We start from the raw sequence: 17,052 nt of genomic DNA, 5'->3' as shown, positions 1-17,052 counted from the left end.
CTGTTCTTTCACAGACAAAAAAGACGTACTGGGAGGCAAGTTAGCGGTGGCCCTGGTGCGTGTCGAGGTGGTGTCATACTGAGTGTGTTGGCAGGGTGGAATGAAAACACCCCGCATATGAAAACGCACGGATCTCTCCCCCACCTATACACCGCCAAAATAACTCTGTAGAGACCACACAGCCTTGAGATGACCACAATAAACCAGAACACTGGTCCCAGCACGAAGTAAGCATTTCCCAGGCATCAATATGCTGCAAGGCCATTCCAGGCTTTGTAGTAAACACTGGCGGGTGGTTAATGTCCGGTCGGGAGGAGTTGTGTGCATGAGTTTTCTGGTAAGCCTGTAGACTGCTTCTTACCATTAAATGGCAAGCCTTGCTTTGCCTCACTTATAATTCATCTACAGCAGTTTGCAGTGCAGCCGGTCCATGTATTCAGTGAATAGGAAATGAAATCCTGAACTGAAGGACCACATATTTCACTCTTTTTCACATCAATAATTAAAACCTATTACTTAGAATGGATGGATTGTCAACAATCTATAATGCCTAGAAGGGCGCTATAGGTCGAGATACTGATATAATGTGTGGAATGCGCGTTTAATAGATAGAGCAATTTACTAACAAGGGGCATATTGATTCTTCCTTAAGTAAATAAAGACGTGTGTATCAGATCAGTGTTCTCCTAGAAATAATTATAGTTTTGCTTGTGACCGCTCTAACTGCACAGCAACTGCCTCATTTAACAAAGCACATTTTGGAGAAAGTACATTTGTATGGGGTCTAGAAATAAACTAGACCCCATACAAATGTGAAAGAATACTTAACGCTAATAATAAGAAATTACACTCATTAATGTCGAATTTTCAAACATGACTGTGGCATAAAAACTGTATTAAATCATAGCACTATTTTAACTCACGATGTGAGGTGCACAGGAAGTGATTTTTATTTTTCCACACAAGGCTAAACAGAGCAGCCTTCTCATTAGCTTGTTGTCTGCAGTCTCACCTCCTCCTCCTCATCTATAAAAACTCACTTTTAAATGAGAATTCCCCAATGGCTTTACAGAATTAACTGTGGGAAAATAGCATTAAGCACAAGGTAAGGAGTGATACAGGGAGGAGAGGAGGGATAAAAAAGTGAGATTATTATAGTATAGTGTACTGGTAGGAATACTAAATGACCAGATAAGGATTAGCCAAGCGGATTGTGCAACGCCTTTCATCTTTCAAAGCGTGGGTAAAAAAAATCTGTATCCTTCAGATGAACCCGGTTCTTTACAGGAGTTGTAAGAATGGGGAAAAGCGTGTCGAACTGTACCTTTCAGCCGAAAGCTTGGGAATTCCACGGGAGAACGGCTCATTATATTGGGTAATTTATTTGCTTAGCAGCTGCCCAAGGGGAAGTAAAAAGTTTGAACATCCAGCAAATTCTGTAAGTAGTCAATTTACAAAGCCGAGCTGTCCCCCGCAGCATCCCCCTCAACCAGGCTTCAACAATTAAACCAGGCCAATGGAGCCGGATTGCTTTCCGGTCCAACGTCAAGTATGCGCATCCTGCACTGTGCATGCTGCACAATTACTTTTTTTAATTGAGTACTATGATAAACAAGTAGGGAGTGAGCTTATTAAACACTGCAAACAATATGATAGTGTGTTGTTGGAGACAGAAAAAAAGGCTTCTTGAAAAATGTTGAACATATAGAATATAGTGCACCCACTAAAATGTTTTCATCAACCGAAGACTTAAACATTGTCTTTTCTGTCTTACTTTTGTAATAGCAGTCATCCTGTAAGATAATGTTTCTACTACTTTTAGCCAACAAGAAACACTGAAGTTGCTCTGCATGACCATGCCATCCTTGGGATTTATGACTGCATACATGCAACACTAAAGACCCATCAGTTTCAGCAATAAGTTAGCATACTAACATGCTAATCTAAGATGATGAATATGACAAACATACCTGCTTGTAAGCAGTGTCTCGGAGCATGACAACACTGCTTTGCATAGGTACAACTTCACAGAGCTGCTAGCAGGGCTGTAAATACAGTATGATATATCTTGGAACTTCTTTCGACTTAATACAGACCTCTAAATGTGATCTATAGCTTTCTATTTGTTTGCAGTTTGAAGTCCGTGTTCAGGCGTTACTCTTTCATCCATATCTCTTGGGCCCTGACACTCGACACAGCTAATGACCAAGGCAGTATGTCAGTTGAACAAAAAATATGCACCTCAGGAACAAGAAGTCAGGAACATGCAGGTAGGGAGCTGGCAAAGAAACAAAGTGCAATGTTGCAGTGGTGGCCTTAGACAGCGGAAAGCTTAACTCTACATGGACGCAGCTTTAGATGCATGTGTTCAATTTCAAACCCAAACAACATTCTAAAATCCTCCCGGAGAGGATGATGACAGAACATTTGCTATCTTTGTCAGTGCAACTCATGAGTTGACATTAGCCGGTGGATTTCTAAACATTCCGGAATTAAACCCCAAAGCAAAATAAATATCTATATAAACTGCTTGATTCAGTTGTTGATTTTGCTCCAAAACAGCCGAGGCCCCGCTGGGTAGATAAAGCTTGCATTGGACATGACCGCCTCTTAGGGATTCACTGAGGTTAACAGAGATGTAGCCCTTGAAATCAAGGATACTTTCTGTTTGTTGTTTTTTTCTTATTTGGTCTCAGACTCTGGAATTAGCTGCTAATTGAAACCAGCTTTTTTATTTTCCTTTGTGGACAGCAGGGTGTGTTTTCCGAATCTAAATCATTTGATTGTCTAGTAATTAAATGCACAGGAATTCATCTTAATGACACTGCAAGAGAGATACATCGACAACTCAAAGAGATTCAGAGTGCATACTGACTCATGGGGCAAAAGTGGAGAGTGGACAGTGCAGTATCCAGCAGCTGGATTGTATATAGCAGTATATATTAGCATAAGTATGGCAAGACAGAATTTGAATGTGTATCTCTAACATTGTCTCCACTCCCAATTTTAAGTACTGTTTATAAGTAAAAACATAAAAGAGAGACTGTCCTATAATATAGTCAAAATATGACCAAAATGCTCTTGTTTCAAGAACTGGGGAAAGTACCCTTATTTTAAATTTGACACCCACACTTTCTGGAAGAATTTTATAATGTGTTTTGAAAGGAGCAGTATCAGGAAATAGTCTTTGAGCAGAGTAAGAAATCCCTTAGTTGAAGACATATCAAAATCACAAAATCGTGGAGTTTCAAGGTTTATAGCATAAGCATTCTCTCGCTGTGCTGTCTTCTTTTCAGACTGCTCAAATATGACGATCCCTCATAGTTAATAGTGCAGTACATCGATGGGCCGATAAGAGGAAGAAACCAAAGTCCCCCATGTGCCCTTGCCAATATTCCCTTTCCAGTTGCCTGTCCATTGTCATCCATCTCCAGCCTCCCATCTCTCAACTTCACCCTTGCAGTCATGTAATCTGTATTCACCTGACGTTTAACAGGAGAAAGAACGTTGTTGCTGCGATATGTTTCTTAATTTAGAGTCCATTATACTTCTGGAGAGTCTTCTCTATAGGGATGAAATGCCTATTCTCTGTTTCGAGGTATAGTGGTAACTCAGACTGCAGGGATATAGTTATATAAATTGTTGTCCTCAAGGTCCTTCTCAATGGAACCAACTGTCAAATCATTCAAATGAACTGAGCCGCAACACAGTGGATAGCCGGTGAATTATATAACCAGCAGATGTTTTTGTAATTTCTACTCAGCGTTGAGGGGCACATTTTCAGGTTCGGAACATACCTCAACAGTAAGCACCTTTGTATGTGCAATGAGTATCTCATGCTGCATTACTACGATGGATGCTGTATGAGATTGGATGACCATCCAGTGTAAAGCAGCATATAGACCTCAACCACCTTCCAGTGTCTTAGTGAGTGACCAAGGGGTTAACTGTGTGTGAACAACTTTGCTCATCTCTTAGATACCGTGGCCCATACACTAATCGTGGCACATCCCGCTGATGTCAGTATTGGATAAGCTTTCTCTCCGCTCTCACAATTAGAATAACTCCAATCTAGGTCAACGGCAACAACACAAGACTTCACCACTTTCTCTCAATGTTAACCGAGATCTAATACATCATTGGAAAACAAGGTCACTGATACTCGAGAGGGATCGGTGTCGTTAACAGCGAGCCCGATTGTTTCTCATCTTTTATCCAGACAGATGCTTGATCCATCAGTCTGCTTTAGCCGAGTGAGCAACTTGAATCCTCCAACAGGACTAGGGTGGAGGACATCTGAGAGAGAGAGAGGGAGGGAGAGCGCATGAGGATGTTTTGTCAAAGCCCCCCGGCCTTGTCCCTGATGAAGAAAAGAGGGGCACATATGGAAGGATCTGTATATACAGGACAGCTCTTATTTCCTCGGTGTCGGGATGGCCTGTCCAGAGGCACATTTATCATGAGTTGTTATCGCCGCGCTTTGCTCTCATTGGAGAAACAGAACGCTGTCTTCTGTGGTCATTCGGGCTGTCTGGTATCTCAGAGCTCACGGTGAGATGGGGATAGGTGTTACAAGCAAAAACCAGAGCTGCAGGAAGCCGCCGCAGTCCAAGAGATGGGCCAATAATGTTAGGAAGAGAGACATTGGGATTATTAAAGGGTAGTACTGTCTGAATTTGAGATTCTAAAGATGGCGTGGGATAATGAGGATTGTGACAGAGAGGCATATGGAACACAGCCCGCCATGTGCAAAGACATGTGGAAAACGTTTACAGGCTTAAGAGGCCATGATCTTTGAGTTAAGGGAGATGCGCAGGGATCGCGGGTCATGTTATCGCATCCACTTATGATGGATGTGCTGTGAAAAAGAGGATGATTAAGTGTGTGAGTGTGGGTACAGGCTAGACACTGGGTGTGCAAATGATTGCATACTCACTGGATGGTATGTGTTCACACACTGAGATGTTATTTGTGCTCCAACTATACTGTAATTATATACTGTATGTGGATATGTAGATTAGAAGGGCTGTGTGTGTGGTTAATTTAGTGGCAGAGCAACATGGCACTGCGCCCCGCTCCAATCATAATATAAAACCATCATTCTAAGGTAATCATTTTTGTAAGCGATTATGCAATAATTAAACAAACGTGTGACTTTGATATTCTATTTCTAACACACTGCACCCTTTTAAAGGCAACTCTGCATTCTTGTCTCCTCCCTGTCTTCTGCTGTATGGATGTGTGCAGAGAAAAATAAGAAAAAAAGCACCTAGCCATACTGAAATCCCATCACAGTGGGGAAGGGGGAATAAAGGCTCTTGAATGTTCCCTGGGGGCTTTGCGGACAGAATGGCATGTCTTAGAGCTCCCCTGTTTGCCTCCTGCCGTTACAACATCCTACGCTTTGTACAGACCAAAGATGATTCCTCTATCAAATGCACGCTACGGACCTTTAAATAGGTCCAAATTAAAAGATCAGAAATGTAAATTAAGCAGTATTGCCCGCTTATGATGCAAGAATTAAGTCATGTTGTCTTTGATGCCATTTTGCAGACAAATGTTGCGGTAATGAGCATCTGTTCAGGCGCTTATTTGTATTCCTTATGCTAACCTAAACCGCTCCAAACAGCAGCCATCAATCTAATAAGAGTGGGTTTTACTGTACGTTAACACAATATTGTGTGAATGCCTATGCGTGTAGGCAGACTGTTGAAATTTTTGGTCTCCCTCTCTTTGTATTTCTTATTTTCTCCCACTCTCTCTCTGCCTCCTTCTCTGTTACTGTAGCCCAATGCAAAACCTCCTTTCATCTTTGTTAGCACAATGCACAATGCAGCAAAACCCTTTAGGGGGTGTGTTTGTTTTGTTTTGTTTTGCTGTGCGTCTTGTTCCAGCGCAAAAGGACAGTCATCCAGTCACCGGCGTGGCGTGTTCCCCACATGCGCTATTAGTCAATTAGAGCTGCCATTAAAGACAGAGGCACCCAGGGAAATAACGGCAGCGGTGTGGATGTGTCTGTGCTATGCTGATTTCCGCCCTTAAACCCTCTCCAGACGAAGAGGCTGCAATAATTGGGATTCTGACAGTGGGTTGGGAAAGGGGGTGCTCATTTCCTGCCTTCGCCTATTCCCCTCCTCTTTTCCATGCAATCACGTCTATCCAATCATGTCCGCCTAGCACCTACCTTTGCACTCGATCCCCTAACTCTTTTCATCTACCACCGCATTTGGCTGAAGAATTACTGAAGCCTTTTTCCCCCTTAATGTAATTGCTCCGGGTGCAACTGCAGAAACCTGGCTTCCTAGCAGCTACTGCTGATGCAGACTTCGCCAAAAGAAAAGAGACTGGCATTAAATGAGGCACTAGTGTTGTTCCAAATTCTCCACACAGTGACCTAAAAATGCTTATCATTCACGTGATTTACCGGCTTACTATAAGGCCTGCCATGCATATTTGCTGTATCTATTATGCACTTAATCTGAACGTTGAAACAGTGCCTGTGAGGGGAGCCAAGGACGTGGATGTTTTGAAAGAGATTTCAAAATGAATGTAGTGCATGTGTTTAAATGTCTCCCACTTCTCTTCGCACTGTCTCTAGGAATTATTTTTTCTCAATCAGCCCGATTGGTTTCGACTTCAAAATCCTTTTTTCACACCATTTTTCGAGGGGGTCCTTAGTTTCGCTCTTCCATCCACTGTCATGCTGTGTGGTATTATGTGTTGACTCTTCCTCCCTATAAATCTGGGCCACTGGGCCACACAAACTACGCTACTTGTTTTACGATGCTTTTCTTCTTCTCCCCAAGCACAGTCATTAACAAAAACACACCAAAAGATGACTCCAGCTGTGAACGGCGCTGTGGCAGATTTTCTCTACTTCAGAATCTATATCCATAACGCGAGCCACGCTCCAGAAGTGGAGACCCTTGAACTCACAATAGCATGGGGGTTAGATGATCAGGTTACAGTGAAAAAGCACACATGGGCATTGTTAAGGGCAATTCCGCCCAGGAACATGGCTTTCATTGCGCTCCGCTGAAGAGAATGCTTTTCATTCCGAAGTTTACGACAAGGGCAAACAGGCCCTCATGTGTCTCTGTGATGCGCCATCTCCTCAAGGCTATGAGGGGAAGAAGGATCTCTCTTTTCAGGGCCGTCTCTGCTTAAAAGCCCTGGTGCGGTTCCTTTACTCCCGGCACATCTTCCAGGAGAAACAACTTAAATCTCACTTTTCACAGTAAAATACCCTCAGCAATTTGATATGAGCATCCCCTTCCACTGTCAATATTTTGACTGATTTCATGACATGGCGTAATTATTCGCTGGGGATCCCCACCAAGGATTTAATTGTTAAATGCGTAATTACACGTTTAGATGTGGAGATGTTTGAACAAAGCATTGGCTGTGTTATTAATGTAACAGTACAAATAGTCTCTTTCAGCTTGGCTGCTTTGTGCTGTCTCTGTGGCTCCATAATCCAGCTATGAAAGAGGATCTCTTACAAACCCTCTGAGGGGCACCTCTCTCAAATCAATTCATTACCCCATAATATGGGCAGGCAAAAGGCGCATCTTTCATAGATCAATTCATTATCCAACGTCTGGCAGTTGAAAGGCGCTGACTGACCACAGTTTCAAGCACCGATATCGGCTTTCCGTGTTTAGGAAGATGACTTGAACGCAGAACAAGTGGTAGCAGCTTTCCATCAAAAAGGGCTTCTGAACAATGAGGGGAACCACGGAATAATATCCCTTTTAACTCTAATAGTTTTATTTTATTTTTCCTGGGTAAAATACTCTTTCCAGTTGTTTGCACTGAAGCTCATAACTATTTCATGGAGCCATAACATCTATCTCCCGTGCGTTGCCTTTCGGTGCGGCCCGCAGCTGCACTCTCCGATAATGCATTCTTTTCATAAAGCTTTAATATTCAGTCTGTGTGTGTGCCATGTGGTCGGGGAAGACCAGGTGACGGAGAGAACGGTCAAAATCTATCTGTGTACACGCAAATGTGCTTCACCCAATGTTTGTCTGAGGCGTGCAGCGCTCAAAATCCATAACCTCGGCTGCTGCAGTGGGGGTGTTGAAGAAGAGAGAGCATGCTGTCAGTGAAGCAATCTCTTCTGGTGGGCCTTGCTTAACAAAGCAAAGCAGAGTAGCCTACAGCAGGCACACTGATTAATAAATAGAACGGAGGTCAGGAATGGATGGTAAAATGCCAGTTATTTTCTCAGTCAAAAAAGTCTCTTCCTGCCCAGTGGTGCGAGGATAAAAAGGAATCAACACGCTTTCCCTTTTTGCACTGACAGCATTTAAATGTATAATCCCGTTTAGCACAAAAAATACCGTGACTGAGGACGCCCCTGAGATGTTCCAATCCACCACATGCAGTGAATTACATGTAGGTCACAAAAACAAACACATTTTGTGTAATTACGCGGGGATGTGGATTCAGAGAAAAGCTTGCTCCAGCACAGTAGCTTTTCTTCACGTGCCTATTATCGTCTTGTATTCCTTGAGGAGGAGCTAGTGACTTTCCTCATTAGTAGTCACTGAACAGGGCCGGGCAGTGTTTGTGAGGCAGCAGCACCCATCATGTTTCCCCTCCCAGCGCACAGACACTGGGGGATGTGTTGTAATTACAGGCGTGCATAAGAGAGGCAGCAACACAGCAATCAAGAGCGCAGGTGGGTGGTTTGATGTGCTGGGCTGAAGTAGCACGGCTCCAGTCTGCTGTCGTGCTGTTTTCTAGTGATCAAGATGTCTGAGCACGTTGACCAAATACCACCTGCCAGAGCGCGGAAAGGGCATGGCACAGGTAAATGTTGGTAACATTGATGTTTTTCGAAAAGCCAGATCGATTTGCCTGTGAGGGATTCCAATTGATAATGAAAGTGCAGGCAATTTTGAAAAATAGCCACTTTGTGCTCATGGGAGGAAGGAAACATTCTTCCAGACAAAAGATCAGCAAAGATTCAAAATTGCCGTTTGTATTTCCTCTGTATTTATGTTAAGCATGAATTCTGTTACATATTCACAGGGAGGTGCTTTTGTGTTGAGAAATACTCATTTGTATATGTGTTATACTGTTGTTATTCTGAAAAGACCCTAGATAGAGAGACCCTAGTTTAGACTGGGGGTTTAATTCTAGATGTAGGTAGAATCAAACATTAGTAAGGAACCTGCAGATAGAAAAGAAAGAGGTAATTTGTTCCCTGACAAGCCGACAACACCTGTGAAGAGCAACTCCCATCCTCTCATGGCATCTCAGAGCTAAACTGAACATGTTCTGCTGTCACAACTTCAAAAAGCAGCAGCATATTTTCATATCAAACCCTAGCAAGAATTATCATATGAATTGACATACTAAGCAGTGTATTTATGTTGGGAAATAAACGGCAGCGGGTGATATTTTATGGAAATATGGAGATGGCTTCAGTTGAATAATCTATGCACATAATGTATAACTCCCATTGTGTTTTTTTAAAAACATAACCATACATCGCTAGCTTGTACCATCCAATGAATGTGAGTAAACAGATCCCTGGAAGAGCTTAAAGGTTGCCACCAAGACATAAACATTGTATGGTAGTATAGTATAGTATAGTATAGTATAGTATAGTATAGTATAGTATAGTATAGTATAGTATAGTATAGTATAGTATAGTATAGTATAGTATAGTATAGTAGATTTTATTTGGACATGGACATGACAATGTCATTGGACGAACCAGATGCATTGTTTACAGTGTGTTAGCATAAATGCTAGTTTACAACACCTGTCCACAGGAGGTTTTTTTAAAAACAACAAAATAAACTAAACAAAACAGAAACAAGATCAAATACTGATAAAACAATGATAATTAAAAGATTAAAAATGCAGTATACTATCGAGTACAGAGCAGCAATATAATGAGTCAAATATATATATATAGGCTACGTAGAGTAAAACAAAGGCAGCATGATCAAACAATAAACCAGTTGTAAATTATTTGTGTGAGCACTGTTGATTTGATTTGAGCCGTTGTTTAAGTTCTCTGTTAAAAGTGTTGCTATTAGTCTCTAGTTTTAGACTAGTGGGCAAGAGGTTCCACAGTTTTGCCCCCTTTGCAGAGAAAACAGACTGACCGAAAGATGTCTTGTGCATTGGAACAAGACAATCACCATTGATGGAGGCTCGTGTATTTGCCCGACGAGAGCTCTGACGTCTGATGGCCAATTCAGACAACAGTGGTGACACATGGTTATTTACACACTTGAAAAACAATTTAAGATTACTCAAATTAATAAAGTTATCAAAGGTGAGAAGGTTGTGTGTTTTTAGAATGCCACAGTGATGCCATCTCATGGGTTTCCGGTCCATGACTTTTATTGTCTGTTTGTATATTGAAAAGATAGGTTTTAATGTGGTAGAAGAAGTTTGTGACCATGATGTGATACAGTATGACAAATGAGAAAAAAATCATAGCGTGCATAAATAATTTGGCCGTTTGACATGACAAGTCCCTTCTTATAAAACGAAAACAGTTTAGATTTAGTTTGACCTTCTTTGCAACATACTTAATTGCATCATTGAGTGTTTGCATTGATGGCAAAGCAAACGGATTCATTAGGTCTAGCAGATTTACTTGAAACGTGACACCAGTGAAAAAAACATACCTCGACAGACCGTCCCATTGTCCACGGCCTCGTTCCCGGCCTTGCACATGCAGCGTCCGATGGGTACCATCCACTCTCCGTCTCCGTTGCAGTACAACTTAATGGGCACGTCCACCTCCTCTGCGTTAGGGATGCAAACGCCTCTGGCAGCCACCAGCGAGGTGCTCTCTGCTCCCGAGAGCGTCTCCTGGAACAGCGCCCCGTTGGTGATGATACGAGGGCACTTCCTGTAAAAGACGCGGACTGCAATGAGCGACATGCAGCCGCCGTAGTCCTGGAAGGCCAGGTAGAAGCCGCCGCGCGAGACGGGGCCGAAGCTCCGGATCTCAGTGTTGATCTTCATCACCCTGCCCCCAAGGTCCACCTGGGAGAAGCTCTCATCAGCTGCAATGGTGTCCACTTTGATCCAGGGGTTCTCCATCCAAGGAGGGGAGGTTTTGGTGGCCGTGTCAGAGTCCGATTCGTAGTAGTAGAGGTTGAAGGTCTCTTTGCAGGAGCCCGGCACGTTGGGAATGCTACTGCAGTCCCTCACCGAGAACTTCATCTCCACATGGATCCGCTGAGCGCCGCGACGCCGGATGAACTTTGTCCGTACCCAGTTGTTCTGGTTGTTGTCGAACACGTTGCAAACCTGGTACGTTCGGATGGTGTTCATGTTCTCGTCATAACCGCTCACCTCCTCCCACTGTTGGCCAAAGACAGACAGAAAGAGAGTGTTGAAATTTGTTTTTCTACTCTGAAAAAAGGAATGTTATGATAACATGATGATTTCAGTTAAGTAGAATTCAGCTGTAAAGCAGTAAAATAGGCGGCATGTTTTCCATTAACATAAACCCCACGCTGATACCTATTTGGCAGCACTAAACAACAATGCCGTCACGCACATTTCTTTATAATGCTAGGATAACTGGATCTAATCAGTTCAAGACAATATTTTGATTAAATTGATTAAGAGGTGCAAGGAAACAAAATATCTCTAATAAGCCAGGATATGCGGTTCATGCATTCAACAAGTCTAACAAATAGGAACCAGCTTGTCCTGCCATTTCTTGAGGTAATACTGCTGTATTAACAAGGCGACTTACAGCTTACTTACTCCAACGTTCCTTTTCAAGTGAATAAAATATTTTTACAAAACAGTAATAGTCAGATGATTGACTTCATTTAGGGAAAACAGCACATTAGGATTCACCTTTTGGGATTCATGTGGAAATGTCTTTAAGAAAACCAAGAGGTAATTGTTTTGAATCTATTTATTTTAGAAAATAAATATTGCATTATTTCATGGTGTTAATAAAACTGGTTTTACATGTAGATAGCTTAGGTTTACCCCCTTGTTTCCAGTCCTCTCAATAAGGAAACCATTACCATCCTGTAACGCTTTAAGAGAAACTACAGACGTGCACGTTGAGTCATCTGAACAGAGCAGAGAGGTTCTGGTTTATGTGATAGTGTGTCCTACTTTTTATTGTGTCTTAATAGGACACATTCATAGCACATACTATAATGGCTTATTGACATTGTAGTGAAAGCTCCTTTCACTACAGTGAGGCACAGAGGAAACATGACATGAATTTCCTACAATCAAAGTCACAATAAAGACATAACCATATTACACAGCTAATCATATGACGAATAATCATGGGGCAAATTACACTGCATGTTTTCTGGGTATGCTGTTCTACTTCAAAGTCCACATATTTTACACACCAATTTGAGAATTTGCTCCGACTGCACAGACTCCAGATGCAACCTCTGTGGTTTCCCTGCCCCTTGGCCACGGATCAAACCAGCTTTAAACACCAAGCATTTAAACCACCAAGCAGGTCGTGACCTTCACCTCGACATCTCAGCCAAGAGAAGAAAAAAACCTGTTTTAAACCCCCAAGAGCCACTCTGCTTTAGCGGCACCATCCACTGCCTCTACAACTCTACCCCCCTCCCCCTCTCCCTTTACTCCTCACTTCACAGCTGATATAATTTCTCAAATTAGTGCCCACTTAGTGAGGATTTTGACAGATTTTGACGGGTTAGGAGAAGAAAGTCACCCCTCTTGTTACAAACCGACACTCTATCAAACACTTTCTCTCTAATTAGAAGCGCTTCTCTTCTTAATTCCCATGTCCCAATTAATGACCGCTAGTGTGACGCATGTCTTGACCTTAACACAAACCCAAATCACAACAAAGGCCAATCGGCACAAACAAGACTGATGTGCAGCCAAACATAATCATTATAATGAGAGTAAACAGGATGCAGCTTGACGTAAAACTATACTAAGAACCTCTTAAAGCTGTGGTGGAGGATTTGTTGAGAAAATGGCAGTTGGGATAGAGATTCGAATCCAAATACCTCAACCGCTCCACTTGTTCTCTTTGGTCCCTCCCTATGGTCCCTCCCTGACACGCTCTATACCAACAAAGTCGTGCCAAAGTGAATGGACAGTCCCAACAGCCAATGAGTACAGAGAATCGGAGCCTCGCTCTGATTGGTCAAAGTGTACAGCTCATGTCAACTTTGACCAATCAAAAATAACATACCCCAGCTTTAATCAAAGTCTTATTTATCAAAATTGGGCCTTACTTCCAAATTCAATTTCATCTGAAAGAATATCAAAACACAACACAATTCAGGTGGATGCAAGTGGCATTTTAAAGTTGGATCACACTAATGGATGTTTTTGATGGTAAATATGCTGTTTAGTGGCCTAAAAATAATACAATAAAAGCTGTTATTACATGAAGGTAAAAGCTACAGGTACTTGGTGGCTTGGTAGCGTTAGGGATAAATCTGTCTTTTGGCCTGTACTGGCATCATCATCCCAGGTCATGAGCAGCTATTGACCTTCCCACTTGTTGAGGAGCAGTGGGGAGTCTGTGGGCCAATTATACAAGAGCAGGCGGTCCGCTTCCACCGAGGACACAGAGCGCTGCACAATCGCAGCTTAATAGAAATGAATGTGGAGACAGGTGGGGGTTTGCTGCTAATGAGGAACACAGACAGGGGGAGCTGCAGGGGAAAGTGTTGGCAGTGATGTGGGGGAAGGGTGGAGCCCGGCTAAAAAAGACCCCAAACAAAATGTGTTTTGATGGAGGGCCCCTTTTTGTCCTGTCATGGCCTCTTTGCCCTGCTTTCATCACATCCAGTGGAGGGGAGCAAATGGGGCATAATAAGGGCCTAACGATCAAGCGCCGAGTGTGAAATTAGAAGAAACGTCTTCATTTTCACAGCTCGTTCCCCTGGCTCTGCACCGAGGGTGCTGTAAAAGGGTGGTCATGTGTTTTAAGTAGAGAAGGTGGAGGTAACCCTGGCGGTGGATGTCAAGATGTATTAGTTAGAGGGGGCGAGCTGCCCTCAGATGTTGAAGGAAATAGAAACCCCAGCTTCATCCTACCAAGATCTTGTTACATTTGGCAAAATGTTGCTTTTCTTGTTTTCTTGGGAAATCAACAGGCACGAGGCTGAGTGCTTTGAACAGTGAATAACTATAACATAAAATAAATAGATGTTTAAACCAAAAGGATCAAAGGCATTTGTTCGTATTACTAAAGAAGCACACCAACTATTATCAACAGCTAATTATCATTTCTAAAACATGTTGGACCTTTTTCAGTTTTTCAAGTGATTAGACACTGTTTAGACTTCAAGGTAAATAACAACCAATTGGGTTTTTCACGGTACACTGGATTTAAGAAACACCCACACAGAAAAATGACCTTATGACAAAAAAAAACAAGGGTGGGAAACAGAACGCACGACTGGCTCCAAACAGAAAGACACTGTTTTATGTTTTAATTGCTCTCATTGGATTAAAGTCCAATAATCCTGCGTTGAAAAGTGTTTGCAAATACTTTTCAGCCTTTGGTTTAACCAGGTTACTTATCCATTGTTCCAAGCAGACTAAATCAAACACTAGGAATGGACTTACATATGATATTTGACGCCTCAAGTATAAAACTGTCTCCCTTACCTTAAAAACGAGACTGAATGACACCAAAAAGTCGGTTGTTACATTTACGGCCAATTTATAGCTAACACAATTAGCATTTAAGAACAGAATGCTACAGTGTACTGTGTATCTGTCTGATAAGAGTGCACACCTGCTGTTTAGATTCAGCAGCCATATGAAACTGCCTTTGCACTGTGCCAAAAACGAATTCCTGCACCTTTATCAAACTGTCAGTTAAACCATTTTTTTCAACTGTTTCCCCTCTAGGCCATCCCTACTTTGTTAATGAAACGACTTTCCAACATCAGCCTTGGGTCCACTCACTGGTGTGGCTGTAATTTATATTATGCTGAAGCAGCAAGAATGAGAGACAAATGCCTAGCACAAAAAACCTGTCTGAAGTGAAGAAAGATTGTGGTGGTTAGACTATAGCAGTGGAGAGAAGAGCCTATATTTCAGCTGCTCTTTTCTTCCTGTGGTGTTATATGGATGCTACAGTTCAGTGACGCTAACTGAGAATGAGCTTCGGGATCAATATCTCCTGTGCCACTCCCTGAGAGAGACAGAAAAGTTCAGCTGACCTGCACTCCATACGGCTCTATGACAGTGGTTCTCTGTAAAGCCAAGCGGAATGCACTGTCAAAGCTGAATTGTAGACTCGAGTTACATCTACAGCTGAGGCGATTCCCCAAAAGACTGCTTTTTGCCTCGTTCACCAGTCCAAACAATTTATACGGTCAAGTGCCCCTTGGACGTCTGTGTGGCAGCTATAATGACAAACTACTCTGTAAGCACGCATTATGCATTAGCTACTGTACACGTTTACGTCCTGTCCATTTACCTGACATCCTAATCCTAATTGGTTTACAGTAAACGAGCACAGACGGGTTCAGCGTTCAGTGCTCAAGAACACATAAACAATTGTATACAGTTGTTGATTTACGGCCTTAAGGTGATTAACAACACAGCCACATTAACTCAACGTCCTATGAAAACAACACAAAAATCCAACAAAATCCTCATTTGAAACAGAGGAAGGAACCTCGAGGTTGGCCTCATGTCGAAGGATATCCGCTTTCAGCGACAGCCAGGCAAGCATCAGCCGCCATGAGTCTGCATGGCTTCTGATATGTCACCCGCCATATTGCTCTGTTGGGACTACTTTGTTCCTACAATGGGATCATACTGCAAGCAACAGGATCAAGTTGTCAGAATTTTCAATTTCCTGTACGTCTGCGCAACCAGGAAAACTTAGCCAGCGTGCAGACGGTCAACAAGTTTGCTGGCTGCAAAAAGTTGACCACTAATACACTCTTCGTGGACACTGGTCGTCAACAGCCAGTCAAATGTTCGATAAGTAGACGGGTCTGGCAAGCGCAAGTGGAAGAGCTGTTGAGGGTTGTTACATTCAAAGCTGCTTGAATGAATGTAAACCCCCTATTTGTAAGCCTAAAGGGAAGAGTCAACCCCAAAACAAAGTACTGCATCTATTACTGCACCCATCACTGAGGTCAACTGTAATTTAAAAGACTATTCTATATCTGTTATGTTCCATTACTTCCTTTTTACAACCCTACTTTGTATTACTCAAGAGTAAGCTACTTTATGATGGGCAATGATGAAGCAGAATTAAACACAGATTGTGTAAGTATGAGTCTTGTAAGAGATTAGGCTGCATACAACTACAGTGGGAAACAGCCTTTTACCACCCAGACTAGAGTGACATATCAGTCAAGCAGCCGATTTAACAAACTGTCAGCACACTCAAAATATTTAACGGTTTTATGTTTTGACATAACATGAACGGTGTATTTATCACAACTTGTCATTACAGTGTTGGGATTAACCTGAACTTGCCGCACACTGCAGAGCCACATTACATATCACTGCTCTATCACTGACAGGAGTAAATAAATAATTCACGCAATAGCAGAGAGAGGGACCCTGTGGAAAAACTCCCGAGGCACAATCGCCCCATTTGCAGTTGTGGGAAATCTGTCAGAGCAAGAGTGCCTTCCCTAGAGGGACAGAGGACAAATGACACCCACTCTCTGCATTCAATTACTACGACAGAGGCCATGGGAGCCAGATCCTGCAGGAGAGACTCAAACACACACACACACACACACACACACACACACACACACACACACACACACACACACACACACACACACACACACACACACACACACACACACACAGACTTAAGTAGAACTGTCTGCTGCAGTCAGCTTCAATTACCACTGTCCACTACTAATGCACAACATGTGAAACTAGAAGAGAACAATTCCATCGTTTACCCCCATTCCACAAAGTAACATGTGGATGATGTTTGCTTACTTCTTTGCATACTTCCTAAACTATAATTTCAGACTTTAATTACGAATCACAGAGTCCCAAATTAGTGGTCACTTTAGATCCCAGTGAGTCCAACACAATGCA

At 42.5% G+C, this 17,052-nt stretch overlaps 1 protein-coding gene across 2 annotated transcripts in view; it reads right to left on the bottom strand.

The window, feature by feature from the left end:
• Positions 1–17,052, bottom strand: part of ephb2b (eph receptor B2b) — a 119,137-nt gene that overhangs the window by 53,353 nt on the left and 48,732 nt on the right. For both annotated transcript variants that reach the window (XM_080025658.1, XM_080025659.1), the window contains exon 3: positions 10,659–11,343. In XM_080025658.1, the coding sequence (XP_079881784.1) occupies positions 10,659–11,343 (685 nt within the window). The remainder of the gene's footprint in view (positions 1–10,658; positions 11,344–17,052) is intronic.

This window comes from Ammodytes marinus (genome assembly GCF_949987685.1).
Source record: "Ammodytes marinus genome assembly, chromosome: 4".
Classification (NCBI taxonomy): Eukaryota; Metazoa; Chordata; class Actinopteri; order Uranoscopiformes; family Ammodytidae; genus Ammodytes; species Ammodytes marinus.
This window is presented reverse-complemented; position numbering and strand designations above follow the sequence as displayed.